The 27,142-nt window shown below is 40.6% G+C and overlaps 2 protein-coding genes and 1 long non-coding RNA gene across 3 annotated transcripts; 2 read left to right on the top strand and 1 right to left on the bottom strand.

Annotated features, from left to right (window-relative positions):
* LOC104415384 (protein EIN4) lies at positions 1-4,953 on the top strand. Its single transcript, XM_010026673.3, has 4 exons — positions 1-498; positions 749-2,776; positions 3,521-4,538; positions 4,618-4,953. Exons 2-3 carry the CDS (start codon positions 1,031-1,033, stop codon positions 4,061-4,063), a joined length of 2,289 nt encoding a protein of 762 aa, XP_010024975.1. The 5' UTR covers positions 1-498; positions 749-1,030; the 3' UTR covers positions 4,064-4,538; positions 4,618-4,953.
* Positions 4,954-7,722: 2,769 nt separating this feature from the next.
* On the top strand, positions 7,723-14,378 carry LOC104415383. Its single transcript, XR_005545663.1, has 13 exons — positions 7,723-8,430; positions 8,761-8,938; positions 9,309-9,381; positions 9,478-9,531; positions 10,405-10,614; positions 10,881-10,983; positions 11,081-11,156; positions 11,242-11,621; positions 11,713-11,916; positions 12,040-12,382; positions 12,499-12,579; positions 12,792-12,971; positions 13,076-14,378. It is a non-coding gene; the product is annotated as an uncharacterized LOC104415383 (long non-coding RNA).
* Positions 14,379-18,336: 3,958 nt separating this feature from the next.
* Positions 18,337-20,178, bottom strand: LOC104415381 (AT-hook motif nuclear-localized protein 19). Its single transcript, XM_010026672.3, has one exon. It carries the CDS (start codon positions 19,398-19,400, stop codon positions 18,552-18,554), a length of 849 nt encoding a protein of 282 aa, XP_010024974.2. The 5' UTR covers positions 19,401-20,178; the 3' UTR covers positions 18,337-18,551.
* Positions 20,179-27,142: the final 6,964 nt, after the last annotated feature.

The raw sequence follows: 27,142 nt of genomic DNA, 5'->3' as shown, positions 1-27,142 counted from the left end.
CCTTCTCTCTCTCTTTCTTGGCTCTTCTTCTTCTTCTTCTTCTTCATCTTCTACTTTTGTTGTTGTCTGAATTACTTGAGTTCGAAGCTTGTAGTGTTGGATTCCTGTCTGACCCTTCTTCGGTCTTCTGCGGCTGTTGGGCCGGCGCGACCGCTTGGTCTTCTTGTTTTTCTGCAGACAAGAAATAAGTGAAAGGAAGGGAGTTTCGGCCGTGGTGTTTTTTTTTTTTTTTTTTTTTTTTTTTGACTGTTTCTTTTTCAGGAAAACCCGGTTTTCTTTTCCCCCCCCCCCCCGCCGGGTCTATTTCCTCCTTTCCACTTCTGGGATTCCAGCGTTTTTTCACCTCCTTTTGCTGCGGGGGAGGGAAAGAGATTTCGCTTTTCGGTGATTGGGAGGGATTTTGGGGTAACTTTTTCTTGGTGGTTCTTGATATTTTTTCAGCGGGGGGTAGCGATCAAGAAAGAGGCCGACTTTGATCTCCGGTTGTTCTCTTTTTAGGTACCCATTTCGTCCTACTTCTCGATTCACTGTTGATGGTTTGAAAAAAAAGAAAAGAAAAGAGAGTGCCTTTTTAGTTTTTCGCAGCTGCCCTTTTCGTGTGCAGCTTTGATTCTGGTGTCTGTGCTCTGTCGATTGGAGGCAGTTCGCTTCAGATTAGTTGGTTGTCTTGTGGGGTTGAGCATTGTTGGGGATTCTCTCTTGCCTTGTCTTTCTTCTCTTTTGATCTTTTCTTTTGGGTGTTTTGTAGAACTGGTGAGCGGGAGGAGGAAAGAGAAATGAGGTGATATATGGTTTGAGAGGCTGGGGACTGTGGCTGCTCTGGTTTGCAGTTCTTGCTAGATCTCAAGCATGAAGGGCTAGTCCTCCTGCTTCGTATCGCAGATTGACACGTCTTGGGATTCGGCAGATTGGTCTTCTCTTGCTATGAGATTGGTATCTTTTCGATTACCTCGGATTGGAGATTGCCTCTGGTTTCCAAGGTGAACATTGGGGGGCGATGAATTGTGTTTAGGCACTCACTCCGGGGGCAATGTTAAGAGCAGTTGCTCTTGGCTTATTCCTGTCTTCCCTTACCGTCCGTGCTTATGCCGATGACAATGGATATAGCTGCTGCGATGACGAGGGCTTTTGGACCGTCGAGAGAATCTTGGAGTGCCAGAGAGTGAGTGATTTCTTGATTGCCGTGGCATACTTTTCGATACCACTCGAACTCCTATATTTTGTTAGCTTGTCGAATGTGCCATTCAAATGGGTGCTCGCTCTGTTCATAGCGTTTATTGTCCTCTGTGGTTTGACACATTTGCTCAATGGTTGGACTTACTATGGCCCTCACTCATTCCAATTGATGCTGTCCCTCACAGTTGCAAAGTTTTTCACCGCACTGGTCTCATGTTTAACTGCAATAGCCCTTTTGACTTTGATACCTCTGCTGCTCAAAGTAAAGGTGAGAGAAACTTTCTTGAGACGGAACGTATTGGAATTAGACCAAGAGGTTGAGATGATGAAGAGACAGAAGGAGGCTAGCTGGCATGTCCGTATGCTGACACGGGAAATTAGGAAGTCACTGGATAAGCATACGATATTGTACACGACTCTGGTTGAGCTCTCTAAAACTTTGGATTTGCACAATTGTGCAGTTTTGATGCCAAATAATGATCGGACAGAAATGATTATGACCCATGAGTTGAAGGGAAGTTCAAGAAAGAGTTACGGTCGCTCCATCACTATCAGTGATCCTGACGTGATAGAGATAAAAGAGAGCAAGGGTGTGAAAATTTTGAGGCCAGATTCAGCCCTGGCAGTTGTGAGTAGTGGTGGGCTCGATGAGCTAGGTGCTGTGGCTGCAATCCGGATGCCGATGCTTCAGGCATCAAACTTTAAAGGTGGAACACCACAGTCGATTGATACACATTATGCAATACTAGTTTTGGTTCTTCCACAAGCAAATCCTAGAGATTGGAGCTACCAGGAACTGGAGATTGTGGAAGTAGTTGCCGATCAGGTGGCCGTGGCCCTTTCTCATGCCGCAGTTCTTGAAGAATCTCAGCTTATGAGAGAGAAACTGGCAGAACAAAACCGCGCTTTGCAACAAGCTAGGAGAAAAGCTATGATGGCTAGTCAGGCGAGACATTCTTTTCAAAAAGTGATGAGTCATGGGATGAGGAGGCCAATGCACTCAATTGTGGGCCTACTGTCGATTCTTCGAGAAGAAACTGTGAACCCTGAACAAAAACTCACTGTTGACGCAATGGCGACGACCAGTAATGTCCTCTCTACTTTAATTAATGACGTGATGGAAATGTCTGCTAAAGATGATGGGAAGTTCCCTTTTGAGATGAGACGTTTTCATTTACATGCTATGATCAAGGAAGCCTCTTACCTTGCCAAATGCCTCTGTGTTTATAGGGGCTGTGGTTTTGAGATCAGTGTTAAAAGTTCTCCCCCCGATCAGGTTATGGGCGACGAAAGGAGGACTTTTCAAGTGATACTGCATATGTTTGGTTATCTTTTGGATATCTATGATGGAGGGGGTAATGTCACTTTTCGGGTCTCTTGTGAGAGCGATACTGAGGTGAAGCATGATAAGACTTGGGGTCCTCAAGCGATAAGCCCGGCTAATGAGTTTGTAACTGTAAAATTTGAAATTGAGATTGCAAGTGGAAGTGCTCCTTCTGGTGGCTTAATTCCTGTAATGCACTCAGCTGGTTGGAGTCGTGGCAGTAGCAACAACAATAAAGATACCCTGAGCTTCAATGTCTGCAAAAAGCTTGTCCAGGTTGGTGCTTGTGCTCCCTTGTATTTATCATTTTTCACTGAACAACCATGAGTTTCCTCATCACATTAGGTTTGGATGCAATTTTTCGCTGCATTATCTTTGCTATTTCCATGTGGTTTGTCATTGCGAAGTGAACCCACTTGGTTGGGGCTTCATGGATACACAAAAAATTTAGGAATTTGGAAGAGGGCGCACGATATCTCATGGCTGCTGTACTATAGGGTGACTGTAGTGCTTATCATATTTCCTTCTTAACAGTAGGCTTGTCATTACCAGATAGTACAAGAAATGATCAGAAGTCTGCTAATCAAAATGTCTGTCCTGTTGTCAGATTGGACGATGGGTTGATTTATATGTTTCTATACTCTGTCATTAACTTGGTTGCAATAGGTAATGCTATCATCAAATTGAGTAATCATTGTGAAGTATGTTGTTAATTTGGTTTCACTCGATAATTCATCATACATACCGTAAACTTCAAAGACTTGATAGACTTCTAATGAGCAGTTAACTCAGGAATCTGCCCATGCTGTTAAACTTGTTTGGTTGGACTCTGTCGAAAATGAGGAAATTTGACTTGGGGTTTTATTTGAGATACTTATTAACAACTCATTTGATCTTATCTTTGCACTTCTGTACTTTGAAACTGATGATTCTGTAGCAAAATTTTGGGGTAGGACCTTGTCTGTGCAGCCATTTGAAGTGTCTCTTTACAACTTATAGATCTGTGAAAACCATGTGCAGATGATGCAAGGAAATATCTGGATTGCTTCAAATTCTCGAGGTCTTACTCAGAGGATGACACTCGTTCTCAGGTTCCTAAAGCAAGATTCTCGGGGAAGAGCCATGTTGCCTTCTGGAAATCACATGGAGCAACAAAACTTGGACTCTCTATTTAGAGGCCTCCGGGTTCTACTTGCAGATGATGATGTTGTCAACAGGACTGTGACCAAAAAGCTTCTTGAAAAGCTTGGTTGTCAGGTGACTTCAGTTTCGACGGGTCTAGAATGCCTTACTGCCCTGAGCCATACAGATAATTCTCTCAGAGTGGTTTTTCTGGATCTTCATATGCCCGATATGGACGGCTTCGAGGTTGCAATGAGAATAAGGAAGTATCGCAGCCGTCACTGGCCATTAATCATCGCACTGACGGCAAGTGCTGAGGAACATGTTTGGGAAAGATGCCTACAGATGGGAATGAATGGTGTGCTATGGAAACCGGTAGTCCTGCAAGGGGTGGCCGATGAACTTCGACGAGTATTGCAGCGAGCAGGGGAAGCAGTATGATGACGCGTAGTAGGTGATGAATTCATTGATAGGCGGTTCTTATACTTCCCTCTCATGACAGTGTCGATTCTTCTCGCATGATGTAGACAAAATGCAGTCACTATGCTTTACTAACCATTTTATTTTTGCTTATTGATAGAATCCAATAGGCTTAAATGTAGCTTTTACTCCAATTCTCATCGGATCAATTCAGATCCACAAGAATTATGTAGAGATTCACAAGAATAGATTATCTGAAAGTGCAGTAGAAATGAACAGTCCAGTCGTGCACATTCTCTCAAAATAAAGAAAAGGGTACGTGTTTTGTATGATCTGGTGCAATACTGGAGCATTCTGGACCGGTCGAGCTGTTAATAGCGTGGACCCAAATTGTTTAGTCGTGCACCATCCCTTCTGCTGTGTTCTTGAGCAACAGGCGTTAAATACATGCAGTAGAAGTTCTGTGTGGATGAAACTTATTACGGCACATGGCAATGTGAGTGTCTAAGTTAAGTCTGCGTGCATCTGGTTGTTGCGTGAAGCTTGCTGAAGTTCCTTAAAAAATTTGATTACAGGTAGTAGCACCACGGCAAGAGTTATTTGTCTCGGGTATCAGACGTGGGTCGAGCGTTTCTGGATTGTAGTTTACATAGAAGTCAACAGTTTGGCACAGCACTCTGAGGTAGCATGATTCTTTATTCGTTTACTTTCTTGAGCAGGTGATCACTGAATGTAAGTGGCAGTGACGCATTTTTTCTTTGCTAAAGGCGGAATCTTTTCATGTGTTAGAGAGAGAGAGAGAACAAAATCTATGCCATATATGATGTCAAGTTGCACATTCTAAAAAAAAAAAGAGCATGTACTGCACAAAATTTATGCCATGTACAATATCAAGTTGCACTTTTTAAGCATGTACTACACGAAGCCTCTCTCTCTCTCTCTCTCTCTCTCTCTCTCTCTCTCTCTCTCTATATATATATATAAAGCTGTGAAGTCTTTCTGCAGAGAAACACGTTCACAGTTGTTTACTGGCTCTTTAAAAAGGCTTTTTTCAGTTGTTGCTTTTCTATGGGACCCTGTTAGATCGAATGAAAATTGTCCGTTCGATGGATCGAAAAACCTCCCTCGGTCGCAATGTGGAAGACCCTTTTTGTACTGATGGGATGAGCTAGGTCAGTTGAGCGTGCGAAATTTGATGTAAATTCAATTATTTATGGTTCAACCAACTAATTGATCAAACTCTATAATTGATGAAAACTCGATTTCAAAAGGTGCACCTCGGTAATTGATCGATTGGTACAGTAGTTAGAATGAGTTCAGGAGATGGATACGCATTCTGCTTCCTTTTACTTTGCGATTCATCTTACTAAATCCTTCGACAATGCCTATGGAATGTGCCGAGGTTGTTTAATACCTAATTGCACAATTGGGATTGACATTGGAGGAGTTTAATTACAGAGTTTCACGGTGGCCAAAAATAGGAAAGGGAAAATAGGAAGGGCTGGCTCAACAGTTCACAAGAGTGTTTTGGGCCATAACTCAGGTCCAAGAGCTTGGATTCAGCATCACTCTTCCCCCGCATCACACATCCAAAGAAGCCCAAAGGAGAGAGCCCTCCTTTCAAGTTGATGCCTCTTTGGTTAGGATCGTGAGAGATCTTTGGCTTAGTAAAGCTTGGACATTCGTAAGATCTTTTCTACATTTTTTTTTTTTTTTTTGGGGCTCAATCTGCTTCTTAAACCTCCTAGAGGAAAAATACCAAAAATTCCTAAGCCTATTGCATTACTACCAATTCGGTCCTAAATTTTTCAATTTGATCAATTTAATCCTAAATCTTTTTATATTTGTAGCAATTCAATTCATATGAATAATTTAGACTGGAAATTGCTAATATGAACATTCGCAGTGTGGATTGGTGCTAACGTGAACGTTGTTAATAATATTTTAAATATTTTTTTGAATTCTTAAAGTAAATTATTGAATTCTTTTTTCTTTCTCATTTCTTTTTGCCAATGGCCTCACAGCCATGGTTGATGAGGGTTGGCCTTGCTGGGCCGAGGGTGAGAGTTGGCCATCCAGATGAGGCTCCCCTCGCCAAATCTAGCAAGGTCAACCCTCACCTAGCCCAATGAAGCCTTGCTACGCCTCATTGGGCCTCACCCTCACCTAGGCGTGGTGTGGTGAGGTCGCCTAGGCGTGGTGAGGGTGAGGCTGCCTAGCTCACCTGGACGATCAATGCTCACCCTTGGCTTGGTGAGGGTGACCTCGCCTAGGTGAGGCTAGCCTTCGCTAGCCATGGTTGTGATCAGCCACTCGAAAAAGAAAAGGAAAAGAAAAGGGAGAAGAAAAAAATATTTAAAAATTGGAAAAAAAATATATTAAAAATGTGTGTGTTAGCACTAGCTATACCACGTCGGACGCTTGACATCCACGTTAGCAATTTCCGGTTTTAAATTGGTCAGATAAACTGAATTAATATCAATATGAAAAAAAGTTTAGGATTAAAATTGGTTTAATTGAAAAGTTTAAAACTAAATTGATATTAATAGAATAGATTTATGAATTTATTTTATATGTATATTTGAAGTTTGGAATTGGGTCATCCTAAGTTCCGATTGATTGAGCCTAAGTTCAAAATCGATGATCGATTTTCAAAATGAGCCCAAAAATTGACACCGGACCCTGAAGTGCTAAAAGTTAGTATAAATTGATACTTAAGTGCCAAAAGTTACGAAAGTGACACTTAAGTACCAAAATGGAGCAAAATGGATTACTTAAGTGCCAATTTCGCCAAAATCCGCCAAAACGCTAAGGTGTCAATTTTCAATGAAGCGAGTGCAAACGGCGTCGTTTTGGTGTTGACGTGGTAAAAAATTACTATAAAAATTAATTAAATTAAATTTAAAATTAAATTTATTTAAAACATTTAAAAATTAAAATACAAATATTAAAAAAATTAAAAAATTAAAAAAAAAAATTAAAAAAAAGGAGGCGGTTGAGGGCTCGGCTCTCAACCGCCGTCGCCAGAAGGGTTGGCGACGGAGGGGGAGGGTTGGCTGGGGTTGCCGACCCTTGGCTGGGCCCGGTGACCCCGGCCAACCCTCCCCTCCCCCTTTTTAAAATTTTTTTTTTAATATTTGTATTTGTATTTTTAAATGTTTTAAATAAATTTAGTTTTAAATTAAATTATATTAATTTTTATATTAATTTTTTATCACGTCGAACCAAAACGACATCGTTTTTGTATTGTCTAGTCACGTCAGCTTGCAAAATGACGCCATTTTGCATTTATTGCGCCAGAAATTGCGTATGTTAGTATTTTGGTTGAATTTTGGCCGGATTTGTATTTAAATAATCAATTTCTTTCTAATTTTGGCACTTTAGTGTTATTTTCGTAACTTTTAGCACTTAAGTGTCCATTTATGCCAACTTTTGGCACTTAAAGTGTACTTTTGCCCCCAAAAATCATTTCTTTCTTTTATTGTTGTGAACTTTGTAAAAAAATTTCAAAGGAAATAAATTGCATGAATTGCCATCGGAACAAGCACCCGCGGATTAGGGTCGAGGGATTGGCTCTTTATCTGGCTCAATACTTTTTTTTTTTTTTTTTTGGTCGAAAGACAACTTATAATATATTAGAGATTAATACAAGCTAGTGCCGAAGCATCCGAAGAGAGAATATTAAGGAAACTAGGCGGAGGGAAGAGGAGCCAGTTTGTTGGTGGGCCTTGATCCCGGTGGGCTTTTGCAGCCCAATCAGCTGCTAGGTTTGCCTGTCGCCGGATGTGTCGAAGCGAAAGGATAGGGCATTGCGGAATAAGATCGCTGAGAATCACGAAAAGATGACGATCCTTCCATGGCGGCTGCTGTTTCGTCCGAACGATCTCCACCAACAGCAAGCAATCAGATTCGATCACAAATTGCTGAAGATGGAGTCCCTTCGGATGAGCCGTTGGAGAGCAGATATAAGGGCATAGATCTCGGCTTGGAATGCCGATTGAGCAGGCACAGATCAGGTAAGCACGTCTGTCAAAATACTTTTGCTGTCTCTGTAAATGCAAGCGATGGAGCCTGTCTCCGATGCTGGGTGAAAAGCCCCATCAATGTTACACTTGATAAAACCCTCCTCTGGTGGTTTCCATCCTTGCCCTAAACTGACCTGTGTGTTTTGAATCTTTTGTGGCGAGGGTTGGATAACCTTGAAGATGGTACTTTGGGTAAGGGCATTAGTGACAACTAGGAGAGGATCCAGCGGAATCTGACGAAAAACAGCGTTATTGCGTTGTCGCCAGATCTCCCACAGAATATGAGCGATCGCTTCAAAATTTGGAGACGCTTGTAGGTGGGAAACACGGTCAACAACCCAGGCATCGAATCGGCTAACTGAGGTAGGTGATATACTGACTCTGATTTCTTCATGATTCCAAATGTCATAAGTCCAAGGGCAAAAGAAAAACAGATGCTCTATTGTTTCTGGGACAGAATTATTGCAGAGAGTACAATAGGGATGCGGGATGATATGTCGTTGATAGAGATTGTGTTTTGTAGCTAGTGCATTTTTGCAAGCTAACCATAGAAAAACCTTAAGCTTGGGAACTGTATGCATATGCCAAATTTTCCTCCATAACATGGGCGGGTTAGTATAAGAGGATGATGGTGTATGAATTGGTTGCTGAGATTTTAAAGAGAGATAATGATGACAACTCTTCACTGTGTAGGTACCAAAAGGTGTCTCTGTCCAAACAAGTTGATCATGATGGAGAGACGGATTGATAGGAGTATTGAGGATGGCTGCACTAACCTGGACATCGAAAAATGAAGTAACATAGGAAGACTTCCATTCAGAGTGCTGGGAATCAATGAGATCAGCAACTAGTTCTGGTTCTCCCTCCGCAGGTAAGCCTCCTATCCGACCTTGTGGTAACCAATTATCTTCTCTAATATGTATCTGCAACCCATCCCCGACTAACCAACGTAGTTTAGGAGTAATTACTTCACGACCTTTCAATAAGCTCTGCCACCCCCAAGAAGGACGATGTCCTGAGTTAGCAGTTTGGAAGGAGGAATATCTAAAGTATAAACCTTTAAAGAGCTGACTCCAGATAGCTTGAGGTTGCTGAAAAAGACGCCAAGCTTGCTTTCCAAGCATAGCTTTGTTAAGGTTAATTAAATCTCGAAATCCCATCCCCCTGAAACTTTTGAAAGCTTTAATTCTGACCAGTTTTTCCAGTGAATGCCTGATTGACTGTTATGTTTACTCCACCAGAATGCTGAGATCTTCTTTTCTATCAATCTGCAGAGAGACAACGGAAGCTTGAAGATAGACATGGCATACTGCGGTAAGGCCTGTATTACTGATTTCAGTAAGATCTCCTTGCCACTTTTCGATAAAAATTGGTCTCGCCAACCTGCTAACTTAGCATTTACTTTGCCAGGATCCATGAGAACATCTCCCTCTTGGATTGGCCCCAATCCGAGGGAATGCCCAGGTATTTTCCATACTTACTGAGAATAGGGACCCTGAGTTCTTGTGCTAGGTTATGTTGTAAAGAATTAGGACAGTTTTTGCTAAAGAACACACCAGATTTGTTTCGATTTATGAGCTGGCCTGTGGCGAAACAATATTGGTTTAGGAGGTTAGCAAGGTTATGACATTCAGAAAGTGTGGCTCGAAGGAAAAATACTGAGTCATCAGCAAAAAATAGGTAAGATAACTTAGGACAGTCTCTATTAAATTGAACCCCCTTAATATGACCCATGTCCACAGCTTGAGTGAAAGTAGCAGATAGGGCATTGGCAAGTAAAATGAAGAGATATGGAGAAAGGGGATCACCTTGGCGCAGCCCTCTAGTAGGCTTAAAGTAAGGGAGTTGTTCACCATTAAAGCGAATGCTAAAGGAGACTGTAGTAACACAAGCCATAACCTGAGTAACCCAACTGTCGTGAAAGCCCAAATGCTTCAAATAGGCCTCTAAAAAGTCCCATTCAACCCTATCGTAGGCTTTTGCATGTCTGTTTTTAGCATAAGGTTGAAACGTTTCTTACATGCTCGCACTTTAAATTGATGCATGACTTCTTGAACCACCATAATGTTGTCCTGTATCTGTCGGTTGCTGATAAAAGCTGCTTGCTCTTTGGAGATCAAAGTAGATAGCCATGGTTTAAGTCTATTAGCCATAATCTTTGAAATGATCTTATAAGCGAAGTTGCAAAGACTTATAGGACGGTACTGTTCAATACTTTCCGGATGCTGAAATTTTGGGATTAGGGCAATGATCGTTCTGTTTAGTCTTGTAGGCATACTACCTGTGTCGAAAAAGTCTTGAACTGTTTGAATAACGGTTGATTTGATAACATTCCAGTGATGCCGATAGAAGAGTCCAGGGAGACCATCAGGACCAGGAGACTTCGAAGCTCCCAACTGACAAGTTGCTTGGTAAATCTCCTCCTCTATTACCCGACTCATCAAGTGGTTATTCATTTCAGGTGTTACCACTGGTGGACATTGCTCTAAGAAAGGACGAAAATCCCGATAGCCCACAGACCTGTACAGCTGAGAGAAGAATCCCTGAGTAAGTTCTTTGAGCTGTTCTAGTTCTCTAATCCACTGGTGGTGAGTATCGACAAGCATAGTAATTCTATTGCGTTGGCGTCGTTGCATAGTGTAGGCATGAAAAAACTTTGAATTATGATCTCCCCATTTCAACCATTGAATACGAGAACGCATAGCCCAGAATTGTTCCTCTTGAATCCATAGTTTCTGAATTTCACATCTAATAGCATTAGCGTGCTCTTTTTCCCCTTCCTGATAGGATGGTCGATTGATAATTGTTTGCAGTTGAGATTGCAAGTAAGATATGCGTTGATGACAATTGCTGAACCAGGCTCTGCTCCAGCTGGTTAATCGGGTAGCAACTGCCTGTAACTTGGAAAGCAATGAGGTACTACTGTTTTCCCATGCCTGTGTAACTATGTCATGACACTCATTATCTTGATTCCAGAATGCTTCGTATTGAAACATCTTTGCGCGCCTGACAGATGGTGGACGAGCTTGCAGCAACAAAGGACGGTGATCCGAGCCAACAGGAGGTAGGGCATATACTTCTGCAAAAGGGTAAGACGTCAGCCATTCCAGTGAACAAAACACCCGATCAATCTTCTCCTTTACTAGATCATCCCCTTCACGGTTATTGGACCAGGTAAATTCGCAACCCTTACTTTGGAGTTCTAGAAGGGCACAATCATTAATTACATTCCGAAAAGAGGTTGTTCGCGAAGTGGATGCCGGTCTCTTGCCCATCTTCTCCCAGGGAGAAAGAAAGTCGTTGAAATCACCGAGACACAGCCAAGGTAAATGATTTGCAGCGTGGATGATTCTTATGGTATCCCAGAAGTCTTGACGGAGCTGATATAGTGGAGGAGCATGCAAGCAAGTGATATGCATAGAGGCTGTTGTCCTAGGATCACGGGCGATGAAATCAACAAACTGAGCATCCATATGTACAAGAGTAACTTCAAAATTGTCATTCCAAAACAGAGCAAGACCACCCTTAAAGCCAACTAGATCCTTCACAAAAGAGTGAGTAAATTTAAACTTACATTGTAACCTAGTCACAAATTGTTGATCATGCTTCGTTTCCATTAAGAACACGATATCGGGCTTATCACAGGCTACCATCGCCTTTAATGCTTGAATTGTCAGGGGATTGCCCAACCCCTGACAATTCCAACTCAGGAGTTTCATTGGGAACACGGTGGCTGTTGAGGGCCAGCCACCAAAGCCCGAAGATCAGGGAGAGGTACCTCCAAAACTGGGGCATCCAGAAGGAGGGACTCATCAAAAACTGTAGATGAGGGAAGTGTAACATCATATGGTGAATATCTTTTCGATTTTTTACTGGAACCCCCAAATGGCATTGGGCGAGGAATCTTAGATCTCTTCTGTTGTTGCTTATCCACTGGAAAGGTCTGAGTATTTTTCATCTTTACTGCTACAGGTACTAAATCTGTAGTGATAGCAGTAGGATTGGCAATATTCAAGAGTCTGGAAGTCTCTTGATGTATAACAGGAGTCGAAGTTGCATCCACCGTGGCAGGGATAGAAGGTAGAGCTAGGAGGGCAGGCTGTTTTGGAGGAGGAGTTTTAGGTACTGTCTCTTCCATTGGCTCAACTGGAGCTTGAGGGTGGTAAAAAGCATCCCAGTAAGGGCTAAATTGTTTAAGCTCAGCTCTAAGCCAAGGTCCATAGATCATCGTGTCCCGACCATCAAATTGGGCTTCATCATAAGGGACCTCCGGACATGAAGCAGCATAATGACCGAGCCTTCCACAGGAGTAGCAGTAATGTGACAATCTCTCATACCGAAACTCAAGCCATAGAGTTTTGCCTTCAATACTTATGAGTTTTCCAGTTTTCAAAGGTTCTTTCAAATCTAATTCAATCCTTATTCTTGCAGAGATGTCAGTTTTCACTTCCTGAACTTTACCTAGCTGGGAGACCGCTCTACGCAAAATAGGAGGAGAAGTCCACTCCAAAGGTAAGCCAATAACATGCACCCAAAACAGACATTTACTAAAATTATAGTGTTGTAAGGGAGTATTTGGTCGCCATGGTCGTAGGTTAACCAATTGACCGGAAAATAACCAAGGGCTACCATCCAGAACGCGCCTTTTTTCCATTTTAGTTCGAAATTTAATTATATACAACCTTGTATCTGCTGAAGTTATCTTTACATGATCCACTCTCCAGGCTTTCTTCATCGCAACATGAAATGCTGATACATTCACAGAGGGATTGGTAAAAACATTACCCACCAGTATAAGGCGACAATCCTGCAGTTTGGCCGATGCAGGGAGATCATCCCAAACCTCCAACTCTTGTTCTGAGCATAATCGACCAAGGCGATTGCATAGGGAAGCTATTCTGGAGGTATCGTCCCTTTCATCCATTGGTAGAGTAACCGAAGAACACTAGGATGGATAATTTGAAAAGAAGATGACCGAAACTAAGAATGCAAGAGTTGCATGTTACAGATCGGCAACATGCAAAGCAGAAAGAACTGGTATTTGAGAGAGACGAAAGAAACAACGGAACGAGGGGAAGGTGATGACTGGAAAGAAGGAAAGAAAGTGTGCATGCGGAAGAGGTAAAGAGGAACATAAACATTTAGGGTAGAAATTGCGAGGAGCACCAGTGGTTCAAATAGAACGCAAAGATCAGACGAAGAGCTGAGGAAGATGAAGACATGGCGAAAAACTCGAACATTACGCGAGAGGAAACTCTAACATGAACGAGAGGAGGAGCGAGAGATTCTGGTTAGTAGATTTATCTCGCTCAATACTTGAACCTTCATTTTTTTCCGAAAAACAAAGGAGCCTCCCTTTTTTTTAGGGAGAATGAACAGATAGGTCTAAGCCAAATAAATTTCAAGTCTTTTGAAACTGAGACTCGAGCTGGCTGATTCACCAACTTGGCCAAGCAACCGGCCGGTTCTAGCTGGTCGGTGGCTCCCCGAATAAGACCGGTCCGACTGCACGAACCGGGGGCTTGATCATCACCAGAACCAAGAAGAAAGACCGCCAATCCAGTGATGTGACTGTCCGCCGAATCACGAGAACTTTTCTCAAACGTTGGAAAACCGAAAATGGAGGTGCGACAAATTGCAAAGTCCCTGTGGGAGAGCGACGACGTTACGGCGGGATTCCCCAAGCAGGACGCAACTGCACCGGGACGCGCCTCCCTCCCTCCCTACCTCCCTCCCTCCCTCCCTCCCCGGCGGGTCTTCCGGGGGTTTCTGCAGCTGGCATCATCGTCAGCCCTCCCACCAGGTCAAAGGTCAACTACCCCCGGTGCACACCTCCCTCGTTTTGCCGACCGGAGCTCTGTCGTTTTCCACATTCCCCTCCTTGTCGTTTTCCCATCTTTCCTGTTCCCGTGAATGCCCCCCCTCTCCCTTGAGAATCTCGAGGGGTCGTGAGGTTGCTCCGCATGGAACTTGCGCCATCTTTTTGCCCTAGTCCAGTTGAACCCTTCAAACCAACGATGGTCAAGAAAGCGAGGCGACCTCATGGATGCTTGAAACTCTTGTCGTGATATTACTCCGTGTAACGAGTCATCCTGGTGATTGGATTCGCGCGGGAGACTCCTTTTTTCTGGTGTTGAATATGAGCCGGTTATTTAAATTTTCGCTCGTAGTCAATACATCGATTTTGCAAACTTGATTTTGAAGCATCGAAACAACCGTAGGTTTAGGGTGGATGTTGAGGCTCAACCAACCGTTGGTTGCTAACTCACAATGAGACATATGCAAGTTTCCATCTCTTTGAGAACTTTTCATTTGGCTTGGGAACTTGGTTACCATTTTGCAGATGCATTCCCAAGGAAGTTCTGCAGGTTAAGCTTCATGCTCTATATGCAGTCTATCTTGTAGTTCCGTTTCATTTCCATTTTCTGCTTATATATATACATAGCAGGAGGACATGGGTGAAAATTAATACGCACGAAAATAGTCATATTATCATAATATTATTATGCAGAAGATGGAATCACATATAAAAAAGAAAAATGAAGAAGATGGAGTTGCCTACTATCATGAGGCTGTACGGGATCTTCCACTTTGTTAAGTTAATAAATTCGCTCACATATAATTTATGTTTCTCATTTTTCTACATATATTATTCACTACTTTAGCCAAAAAAGGTTCGAAAGTACTATTCAGAGACATTCTAGTCCTTAACCACTCCTTGCATTTTTGGCCTATCCTTCATTGACCTTCAGAGCCGAAACTATTTAAGTACAGTTATTCATCGCAAGTACTCTCACATTTGATTAGAACTGCATATGTATCGCAGTTTTCTTTTTTTGGTCAAAATGATGATTTTTTTTTAACCATATCTATTAACAGAACATTTATCAGCAACTTACTGTTCTATTCAGTAATAACCTTTCTTATTGAAGATTCTCCTTAGTTTGATTAGTTCAGTCGTTATTTATAGTGCCCTAAAACCAAAACTTGTCATCATTTCGGATAGCTTCAAATCGTCATTTTGATAACCCTGATCATACAATAACTGCATCATCTTTACTGTAAAATTGAACTAATCGAGAATGATTAAATTTCTAGCTAGCAACGAAGGATTATACTGTTTTTTCTGACATCAACAATCTCCTTGTTAAACACAGTGAGCTGTCTATGCAGAGAGGCAACAAGATGCTTTGCATAGTTCTTTTATACATGTAACAAACCATGATTTGGCTGGCTAGGATGCGAAATATTCCCAATTAATTAGTAATTATCATAAGCTGTAGAAACATTGTCAAAGGGATCATTGTTTAGTTGCTAATTTATTAATGTTTTACTTTGCTAAACATATGATTACCCAACAGGAAGGTTGTTCTTTTTGAATATTTCTCCTGCTAATGTTTTTTTAACTGATTCACCTCTTCCCATGAATCTAACATTAGATTTTACTTAAAGGAGTTGATTGTCACCTAGCTAATATAATTATGTTGTTTGAGGAATATTAATCATGATTTACCTGAAGATTGTGTTGAGACAGGTGAATTGTTTGACCTATACTTTGGCACTTGCAGAATGAATGACCACCACATCCTCAACAATAGGGAATTTCCTGCATTGTGATTGGCCGTCGGCCCGAAAATGGAGAGACGCTTTAACTAAAGAGAAGATTAACATAATTGTTTTTTGAAAGTTAGGTCAAATTGCACCTAATCGTGACGAAATAGACGACGTGTACTTCACGGCAAATGCGCCTCCTGATCGAATAAAGATATTCGGCATCAAGGGAACTTGGCAAAGCAAAATGCCATTGAATTTCCCCTTTGCTGATGCATGATTCTCCATTACCAGTGGCCATATTTTAAAACTTAGCTGCTCATCACTTTTATAATGAACAAGAAAGGCTCCGTTTCAATGGTCCACATTAGTTTACTCTGGTTCCACAGAATCCAATTCAAAGTTCATTTACTGGCATGTTTAGGCTGAAAAATTAATCTAGGGTTCTTTACCAAAAAAACAAAAAACATTAATCTAGGGTTTGGAGTTGTTGACAAAAATCAATTAAAAATGACAGTTGATAGGAGCCGAGGCGACTACATTAATTGTCGTTCCTCATCGTCGGCGGGTTTAATTATTTAAATCGTACAATTGGACATTTTAAAACCCTAGGTGGGCTCAATGGGTACTGGTGCTTTACCACTGGAATGTTGCAAGAAAGAAAAAGAGCTAGTGTTAATTTTTTAATCATATATGATTAACATTGACATGTGAAGGCATGTGAAGAGGGTCCTCCTTGCTGCTCAACTCTAGGATCCTTTGAGTATGTCAAGAAAAGAAAAACATCCTTTTAAGGGCACAATACTGATCTCAGGCATAAAGTGGTGCTTGATTATCCAATATACAAAACCTTTAAAAACAAAACATATAATATGTCCGTACGGATTGTGGAAGCCTAATCAGCTGAAAAGATCTATTTTAGGTCTCGTTGTTTGAACAAAGAGTAATTTACAGGATGTAGACATAGATGTATGCGAAACATGATTGAAACATCACTGAATGAAACTCAACATGCGTGATTATACGTTTGCTTTTTTCCTGCATTTGGGTGATCATACAACTAGTTTTAAAAAATATTTTGCAGTTTGAGTCTACACATGATTGAAGCATCGATAACAGATGATGCAGTTAATCTTTCTAATCTGAGATTTGAGTATGTTCCCTCATTCTGATTACTTTCATCATCATATATATTTAGTTTGCCTGTATTCTTCCAGCTAGACAATATTTCCCACATCGCAAAAAGCATCATTTAAGTTAGTGATCATAAGTACAATCGAATAATTGCAATGGATAGGACCTGCTACTATACTGGTAAAAGCATTAACTAGCTCCAGAAAAATGGCTCTTTTATGCTGAATGCAAGCGTCCATTGCTGTTTTAACAAGTGAAAATCTCGACTTCTGGATCACTACTAGTCATCGTCCTAAGTGTCAAATTCCACACTAGTAAATTAGATTTTGTATCTAATGTGCTCTCATCTAGCAAACTAAAGCATGCACCAGGAGCATACCTTTTCTGAACAACTTTGGGTTAATTTTTATGTTGAAAAGTGCAGAAAAATTGGGTCTGCTGATGTTTCAGCCATAGTCTAATGCAGTAGTTGATTAGTATATAATCTTGGATAAAACGCCCAAATCCTTCAAATGTTTGCTTAGAAATTGGCAAATGAGGAACTGCTTATTCTGAAGTTATCTCTTTCCTCTCAAAAAGTCACTATGTTTGGATCTATTTTAGCAACTTATCATCAGTTCATCGCCTAAAGCTGCACACGCTTTGCTCGAAGAATGATGTTTGCAACTAAGAGGCCACCAGAACCAGAAGTCAATGTTTGTGGGACTTGAGAATTCTTGAGAAGACATCTCCAGATTTTTCGCTTAATTGGCTAGGTTCACTCTAACTGTAATATGTGTAGTTCCCTTCAAGCTCCAAGTCTATCAGATTCAAAGTGAAATTCAGTAGCAAGAAGAGCATGTTCTTCAGGGACAAGCCTCCCCCCCAAAAAAAAAAAGCCATGATCATGGATTAATTACGAGACACAAAGATATACAAAAAAAAATTTATGTTAGAGAGGAGGTTGGAAAAATAAGAAAACTTCAGCTCTGCCAGAAAAGAAAATTGAAGAGGAGGAAGAGAAAAGGTGAAGAAAATAATTGGAATAATTAATCAAGCTATTTCCATGATCAAGAAGCCTTCAATATTTTTATCTTAGCTCTTCTTAACGATTGTCCTAAGAGCAGACCAATAAATAGAGTTACAATACATACCAACACTCTTTGAAAATTGAGTAATAGCATATTTTAAAAAGAAATAATAGATGATATACCGCCAGCATAAAAGAAATTTACACAAGCGACCTTTTCTGCCCCTGTATTGAAGATTATAACATCCACTCTCTCAATTCAATAGTGTATAAAGTCGCTTATGTAAACTTTGCTATAATTACTAACTAAGAAAATACTGAAGTACATGAAGTTAGCCAGGGTCAGATCTACATGGAACTCCTTGCAAATTGCATATGCAGAAATTAAATGAATTACAGTTGTCACTATTCAAGGCTTTAAATGAAATACTCAATAGACTGGATTTAAAGTATTAGTTTTGCTCCTGACTGCTCTAAGTTTTATGCAACGGTATGAAGAGATTAGCATAGAAAGGAGGAGTATTTTATGGAGTGAAACACAAAAATCAGTGGAAAAGTTGTGAAAACTAAAATAATTGAAGGAAATTGAAATAAAACCCTTGCCTTGATTTGCACATAAAGAAGTACCAAAATGATGATAGTCATGGTTTAATATACAAAATATGAAAAAGACATGAGCAAGTTGTTTTTCCATATCCCTGACACAATACAAGATAAAGTAGCTGACCTGAAGCTCTCTCTATTTCCCCCTCTCCCTCTTGTCCTCACGACTTCTCTAAATTATCCTTTTCTAGCCATAAGTTGGCCGGCCATGGGTCCAACCATAAGCCTCATGGTTCAATTGTCCACCATTTGGAAGCAAATTCGGAGGCAAATTGTACACCGGCATCGATGAGGGGTCCGCCATCCCCCCTTGCTGCTGTCCCCCGCCGCCACCAATCCCCGGTGGCGAGCCACTCACCAGCTGCCCTTGTCCGCTGCCCGCTTCCTCGTCCTCCTCCAAGGGCAGTCTCTCGTAAGTTGCATTAGAAAAGGTCGCTGCGATCACCATGACAGGCCCCGAAGCCACGAGCGAGCCCACGACGCTTCCGCCAACCACTTGACCTTGTCCTCCAGCTAGGTATATGGTCAATCCAGTTGACCCTGGCGGGGCAGGACCAGGTAAAAAGGCCCCGGTGAGGGAGAGGATCTCGAAGCGGCCGTGAAGGGCCATGACCGCCCCTGGGGCTGTGGGTTGCCGGAGTGTGACATTGGTGACTGTGCCGCTCCCGCTAAGCACGCAGACACCCCTCTGTCGCCGTCTGGCGAACTGGGCCACGCTCTCAGCTATATCTGCGCCGTTGGCTATCTCCATCACATGGCTCCGAAGCGCGTTAGGACTATCTCTTGTCACAAAGATCGGCGGCTTCGGCTTATTCTTGGAGCCCGGCGGACGGCCCCTTGGCCTCCGAGAGGCGGCCTCGACAGCTCCTTCCTTTGGCTCATCGCTGTTTTCTCTCTCGTCTTCCTCCCCGACACCGCCTCCTCCGCTGTTGTCATTCATGGAGATCCCTAGATCAGGCTTTTTCGCTGGCGAGGAGCTCGTCGCCGTCTCGACTCCGGGGAGCCCGACCTGCCCTGTCCACCATGGATTTGACATGATTCCTCTTCCTCGCGGAAAAAAAATTGAGCAAACTATGTGCTGTCGAAACTATAGGATTGATCAGCACTTGAATTCCTTATGGACCCCCAGATCTATCTGTGTCAATTCACTTCTTCTCTATGCAAAAGCTCAACGAGGAGAAGAAGCAAAATCGCTGCAAAAAGTGAAGAGAGATGTGACAAAGAGAAGACCTCCCCAGAAGAGACCGCTAGTTCTAGCGATCTTTCCCAAGAAGGCAGATGTTGGACAGAGTTGGAGAGAAACAGAAAGAGGAAAAGGTAGTAGAGGTTAAAGAAGGCGAACGATTTGAGAAAGCTAAGGGACAGTGAAAAGTGACGAAGCAAGCACGAGAGAGAGAGAGAGAGAGAGAGTATGAAAAGGAAAAAACCACGGCTTAAGTAAGCGAGAATCTCTCGCTCTCCCTCTGTTTTTTTTCTTTTCTTTCTGGGTTTTCTTTACAAACCCCGCTTTGGCTTGCGTATGGGGTGCGTGGTTCTTCTTTAAACTCTTGTCTCCCCCACAAGAATACAAAAGTGATGCGGTCAGGGAGAAGAGAGAAGGTAAAGAAGAAGAAGAAGAAGGAGAAGGAGGAGGAGGAGGAGGAGAAGGAGGAGGAGGAGGAGGAGCAGAAGAAGCAGAAGAAGAAGAAGATGGTAATGGTGTTGGGAATTAGGGTTTGCGCTGTGGGGTCGCGTGCGCGTGAAATGGTGGGTCGCACGTCCCCTTCTCTCTCCTGCTCTCTCTTTCCTTCTCTCTCGCGTCCCGACATACATATATCATCAAAAATGCGCGAGAGGTTGAGGAAAGGTGCGCGCAATATGTTAGTCGGATCAATTTTTATATGAATAAAACTGACCTCATTTCTCAAGAAGCTTATGTCCCCTAATAAATGAATTAAAAAAAAAAAATACCCTGCCGTGGGAGGGTTTTTCAATTATATAAATGTTAAAAGCGGGGCGGGCTCCAATCTTGACCGCAAAATCAGTCATCTTCCTCCCGGTCGCTTTCCTTAGGGCTCCAGATGTGCCGTTCGCGACTGCGTCTTATGATCAGACTGGCCATGATTCTGTCTTGTGGAGGCCGTTTGCATGGTGGGGATAATCTTAACCTTCCTTTTCCCTACTTTTAACAATGGTTTTTTTAATGGGGGAAATTGGAATGGTGTCCAATCGATTGCGGCCTCTCTTCGTGCGGCATGAGACTTTTGTTATGTGACGCTATGATTAAATCGTAAACAATTCGATATGAGATCCATGTTGCAGAAAAAAGTATGCGGTGAAATAGTAAAAAGGGTCATTAATAGTTGCATCATATTATATATCTTAGGCCGTAGATTATTGTTGTAATTTGTACTTGTTCAAGCCTACATTGAATTTCTCTTGATTGGCGTGGTCAATTTCCCGTGTCGCCAAAACGTGGATTGTCTTTTTAAGGAGTAGGGCAGGACCACGACATGGATAAAAAAAGGCCAGTTAAAATGAGCATCCGAACATGAAAGCATTGTGGAATTAAGATAACACATTTTCGGTTGTTTAATAAGTCAAGTGAACAAATTAAAACTAATCATTAAGATTTAACGACCCGGTTAAGATGTTTGACTTGTATTTTAACTATTTGCTTTAATATGGGGTACATGCAAGGACATTTTTGGGTCAATACACTCAAGGATTGCATTATTTGCAAATTTACAACATTTTATAGGTTAAGTTATTCCACGAATTGAGGAAAAACAATTAGGGTTCGCTTTGAATAATGTCCCTTTGTGTCATTGAAAAACATGTTTGTTCATGTTTCAATGAATTCTAGGTGTGAAGTAACTGTTGCTACTGTTAAAAGGCCAAGAGGAATACACAATTTTTTTAAAAGAGTAGAAGAAGTCATTTACATGTTACCGATATTATATTTGAATCTCGTTTAGGAGTGCCTTCATGACATTTATTAAGCATACTTTGTAGGAAACTTTTTATGTATAAAACACTAAATACACAGTTTACAATTACAGTTAATACATTTTAAATACTATAAAGTTTCTTAGCTTAATAAGATTTTGGAAGCACTGGTCAATAAATTTATTCATGGTTGCCATGTCATGTTACTTCACGCTCACCCATGTTATTACTGAGCTTCAATATGATGCATACGAGAAATTAGGGAATGTAATAATTAACAAATGGTCTTGAGGATGTAATGGATGAACCCGAAGCTTTACATAGTAGGCTCAATTAGGAACCATAGAAAAATTAGAGGTTCGACAATCAAACTCAATTTCAAGCCTAATGAGTCTTGTCCAAACTCACTCATGACTCGAAAAATGTTGAGATTTCATTTGCAAAAAAAGGCCAGCCTAGCTGAGCAATGAGCCAACCGCAGAAATGGAGTCACTTACAAGTGTTTGTCAGCCTTGGAAAAGCTTATTGAATATGACGCTGCTCTTACACCGCAAGTCCAAAAGGCATTATTTAGCTCAACGCAAAGGTGGCCTATTAGGCTTGTCAAACCATCAAGCTCATAATTAGGTCTTCTTGTGATTGTCCATCATTTGGTAATTACAGAGTTTTTAATTAAAGTCCATATCAACCTTGTCCTTGTGATATGGAAAATTGCATCCTTTTTGTGTATGTAATGTGGCTGAAAATATGTAAAATTAATACCATAAAAAATTTCAAACTGATATACTTATGACAAATTTATTCAAGTCAATTTTTTAACCAAAAAAAATCTCAAACTAGTACTCTTGTAACAAATTTACATTCTTTTAGTTTCTACTAAATTTTATCGTCAAATTAATGAATTAGATGACATGTAGCTATCGATGGATATATCGGTTTGGGGTTTTATCCTTCGTTTATGGTTTTTCATGGTGGTAATCTAATTTAATGGAATTTAATAGAGGGTAAATTTATCACAAATATATTAGTTTGGGATTGTTGATGGTAAAAAAAATTAGTTTTGTATAAATTTGTCATAACTGTGCCGGTTTAGAAATTAATTTGCAATAAATTTGCTAAAGATATATCATTTTGGAGTTTTTTTTTTTTTTGGTGGTATTAATCCAATATGTAAGTAGTCAAAAAGTCTTTTTCTCTCCCTTTTTCTCTTCTCTCTCCATCTTTTTCAGCCTTTAGCGAAGGAGGAGGGTTTTAGCCTTTCCTTGCCCATCTTATTAATTTTGTTTGTGTATTCTCATTTGTTTCTTATTTTTCTTTTCTTCCAATCTAAATTTGAGAGTTCTCTTCTCCCAATTTAGATCTGAGAGTTTAAACTTCTCTAATCTAAGGACTTATGCTCTTCCGCTCTAGATTTGTGATTTTCATAACTATGTTTTCGTAAATTCGACACCCCTATATTTTGTTCGTGTACTATGTTATGCCTCCAACTTCAATGGTGATCATAATAGCTTTGGCATCTCACTGAACCACAAAAATTTTCTCTTTCAAATGTTAGATCTGTGTTTTTTCATTTATTTTGATTATCTCTATATGGAGATAGTGTAGAGGAAGCCGAATTTAGGCACATATTGCCAACTAGCAATGCCATAGTTGCTAGAGAATGAGTTTATGATGTGAGCTCATCACCGATGATAATACAAGATCTAGTAATTGGTTGCCGATTAACTTGCTTGACAATTCTACTCTTATAGAACGAGTGCATACTTAATCATGCTGGTGCTCTGTTGATCCTATTTGTTTTCTAGATTTAGCTTTGTTTTATAGTATTTTTGGCTTTATTATGCTTCAAGTTGTTTTGATATGAAGTCCATGTGTTTCTTATATATCCTTTTGAGCAATGAATACAATTTTCTTTTGAAAAAAAAGAAGTGGTTGATTACTTAATTATTTTGGGATCATTAAATTTTAAATCCATCACTTTTATGATCAATCAAATTGATATTGGCCAAAAAGACCTGATCGACTTGATTGTTTAGAAATTATGATCACCTATCACCTTCAAAAGCCGGGATCATTTGCTTCCACATCTAAAAATTGCATGTCTTTTCATTTTCTAAAACTCACATCACCTTCTCTTGTACTATAAAAGGCATAAAATGATGAAACATTGGATGCCAGAAATCACCAACAATACGTATTATTTAATAAGTACTGTCGGATGTAAACATTATAGAATATTTTTAAATATGTTTAAGCTTTTAAAAAATGGTCTGGAATGTGCAATAATGACAATCTCTTGCTATATTAGGACTGAGTGTTCCGAAAGATAATTTCGAGCTCCTCAGCTTATGTGTTCTTTTCCCAGAAATGCAATGCACTCGTGTGTCTCTAGTCTAATGGGACCATCGTCTGTCCTCGGAAGAAGCCTTTTCGACAATAGTTGTAGAGTCTATACAGTAAATTAAACATAATTAATACTATAGTGCTAGTAATAATGTATACTTGCAAAAAGTAAGATTTGCTTGTCTGAAAGGAAAATAACTATGATATTTTAATAGTTAGGATACGATAAAAATATCAATTGAAGTTGTTATTTTTATGGAATGAAGTTCAATTCTGGATAGGAGACCAAGTTGGCAAGATAGGGAACAAAACTACAACAGGAGTATTTGACATTATATAGGACCAAAAGTCTAAGATCCTATGCAGAGCGTAAATTAATACCTTAAATTTGCATCATCATTCTTAAAGTCGATAGTTTAGAGTTGATTTGAGATGCTTAATCCCGAAGAAGTCCTACTCCCAATCGGGCATTTTCTCTCTTCTTTCCATTTTCAAGCCCGACCGTTGCAATGGAGCGGCTAGCCACCCCGTTGAAGCCGCCACCTGCCGCCAACCACATGACCCTGTGCCAATGCCACCCGTATGTACCAACACTGCAAGTTCTCTCTCTCAACTAAGGAAATGTGTCAGAAAAATCTTAAATATATTGTATTGGTATCGATTTAATCTTAAACCTTTTGACTTAGTGTTAATTCAATCATCCGGTTAATTTTGACAGGATATTACTGATATGGACAATTTTTAATAATAATTTATAATTTTTTCTATTTTTTTCTTTTATTTTCCTTTTGCCAATGATTGGCCATCAGCCATGGCCAACCTTGCCTGGGCGAGGTTTGCCGTCACCTGCCACAAGTAAGGCCTAGTTGGGCGAGGGCAAACCCTGGTGACAGTTAGCCATACTAGATTTGATAAAGGGAGCCCTCGTTAGGCCTTGCCCTTGCCTAGTTAGGCCTTGCTTGTGGCAGGCGACGACGACCCTCGCCTAGGTGAGGCTAGCCTACCTGGCCTTGGCTGGTTGCTAGTCACCGACAAAAGGAAGAAGAGAAGAAAAAAAATGAATTTTTAAAAAAATATCATTAAAATTTGTTCCCATTAACCTTGGTGGTGCCATGAAAGCTTACTGATATCCACGTCAGCAACGTTCAACTAAAATTAGTCGGAGGGATCAAATTAACATTAGCTCAAAATGTTTGGATTGAATTGACACAATTAAAATGTTTATGATTAAATTAGCACAAATGTAATAGATTTCTTAACTATTCAATTCAGTTATGAGTTAAGATCGTGGTCCTCTATAATCCTCCCATTAGTAGAGACATTTTCCAATGACCCACCGACCTTAAAATCAAGATCAGCAATGGTCACCAATGAACCCGGGGTAGGGGTTATCTCTTCATCTTTTCTGATTCGATCAAAGACAGGCCTTATCTTTTCTTCGACTCAAACCCATATTTCAACACGCACCAAACTCAACCTGCCCGAGGTGTAAAGCTGGTTAAAAAGATGCCGTTCGATCGAGCTCGAGTTCCGCTCGCCGGAAATCGCTCCCACTCATTCACACTTCGAACAATGCAAGCTCAGAATCAGTCGTAGTTTGAATAATAGCATCAACAGACCGCAATGCAATTTAAAAGAAACAAAAAAAAAAAAAAAGAGGGGGCAGGGAAAACCTAATCCTGATTAGAAAAATCCATCTGGGTCACAACAAGCAACCAATGAATTGCGGTCGCAGGTAACCCCGAAGAAAACTGAGGCTTTTGACCGGGCGAAAGCCGAAAGATTAATTAACACGACACAGCGAAAGGGCGTTGGACGGTCCGAAACCAATTTGTTCTGCTTATTTTTTTAAGGGCAAGTTGAGGGGGAGGAGATAAGTTTGTTAAATGGCGAAGGAAATGGACGGATCGAATTGTTTAGCTCGTGCGTTCGTTCAGCTCTGGTGGCCCCGTGCCTTTATGGGGAGCTTGCATGGTCCATGCCTCTCTCTCTCTATGAACAAGCAAGGTGCAAATCTTTTCTTTCACTTTGACTAATCACATAGCAGCATGATTAATTTAATATAAGGGGAGGGTTTTCTTGGGGAAGGTTGGTCCTCTTTTTTGCGGTTTTGATTTTGATGAGCATGTGTTTTGAAGTCTTGATCTAATGTGTGCCCATTAGCTAGGGTAGGGTTTGTATTTTATTTTATTTTATTTTACTTTATCTTTCTTTCTTTTTTAAACTGCGATCTGGTGCGCTAAAGCGACGGTAGTATGTATATTATTTGCGGGTGCATGTACAAGCCCCCTCTAATGAAAAAAAATTCAAATTTGATGACGATTTAGTTTGTGGTTGTATTTTTGGAAGCAAACTTCGAGCGAATATGAAGCGCTAGGATACCTTTGAATGAAAGACAAATCCGTATCAGAGCTTAATTTAGCTTCCCTTCCCACCACTCATGAAAAAGAATTCCTTTTTTTTTTATTTCTTCAGTTAACGATTATAAGCACAAAATAATCGAAGCATAGAGCTCGATAAGATTGCTCAAGCATGAAATTTCAACGCCACTATCGCATGGTGGGATTAGCGGTGCTGTCCTGGGGTTGCGGAGAGCCCTTCTCGGCAAGTGGTTGCGTCTCGAGTGAGACATTCCGCGACGCGTGTAAAGCTGTCACGAGCAATTAAACTTATTGATGTGATTTTGAGTGATTAATTTTTTCTCATATATATAATGAATATAATAGAGTTGCATACTTGCGCATGTCTTAGTCATGATATATTACTTGTGGACAAAAAAATTACATCGCTGGCAAAGAGCTGTGATGAAACCCTAATCTTTGTTCTACTTTGCCTCTTTTTTTAAATTCCTTTTTTAGACATTATTTCAATAATACTCACCAAACCTGGCGTTGACATAGGCAAGGGAAGTGATTATTACTAAAGTTTAGGTCAATGCGACCAACACGAGACACATACATACACTATGATACTCGAGCAAATTAAGGATGGCAGTTTCATAGTTTGACATACCACGAATTGTTTAATGAACCAATTGATGATGACTTCGAGAAATTTTCATTCAATGAGAGTTATGGCAATGGCGACCCCCCCAAAAAAGTCAAATCTTTGATGAATTTTAGACCGAGGTGCAGATGGAATATACTCTCTTTTCCCCCCTATATTATAACCTTCTAGTTAAAGTTCTCAATCTTACTTGTGATTCTCCCTCCAAATTTTTTTAAAATAGATGAACCTGCCTCGTCATTTGAAACAAGAGCCCAACGAAAATCATGGTGATGAATTTAGAGCATGAAATCGTCTTCCGGCACATATACGATGTACCATGGATCGGATTATTTATTTCTCTTCGATACTAAATACGCGGATGATTTAAATAAAACTATACAAACGCAGCTCATGAAATCATCTTCCGGCATTACGAAGTACTGTGAATTAGATTAAGTATTTCTCATTGTTGAGCGATACTAAATATGCCGATGATTTAAATAAAACTTTGCGAATTCT

Source organism: Eucalyptus grandis, chromosome 8 (assembly GCF_016545825.1).
Source record: "Eucalyptus grandis isolate ANBG69807.140 chromosome 8, ASM1654582v1, whole genome shotgun sequence".
In the NCBI taxonomy this organism is placed as follows: Eukaryota; Viridiplantae; Streptophyta; class Magnoliopsida; order Myrtales; family Myrtaceae; genus Eucalyptus; species Eucalyptus grandis.
This window is presented reverse-complemented; position numbering and strand designations above follow the sequence as displayed.

Excerpts from the sequence above, each read along its gene's own strand:
- LOC104415384 (XM_010026673.3), top strand. The coding sequence starts at position 1,031 with ATGTTAAGAGCAGTTGCTCTTGGCTTATTCCTGTCTTCCCTTACCGTC. Across the intron at positions 2,777-3,520 it reads TCTGCAAAAAGCTTGTCCAG|ATGATGCAAGGAAATATCTG; the intron begins GTTGGTGCTTGT and ends AACCATGTGCAG.
- LOC104415381 (XM_010026672.3), bottom strand. The coding sequence starts at position 19,400 with ATGTCAAATCCATGGTGGACAGGGCAGGTCGGGCTCCCCGGAGTCGAG.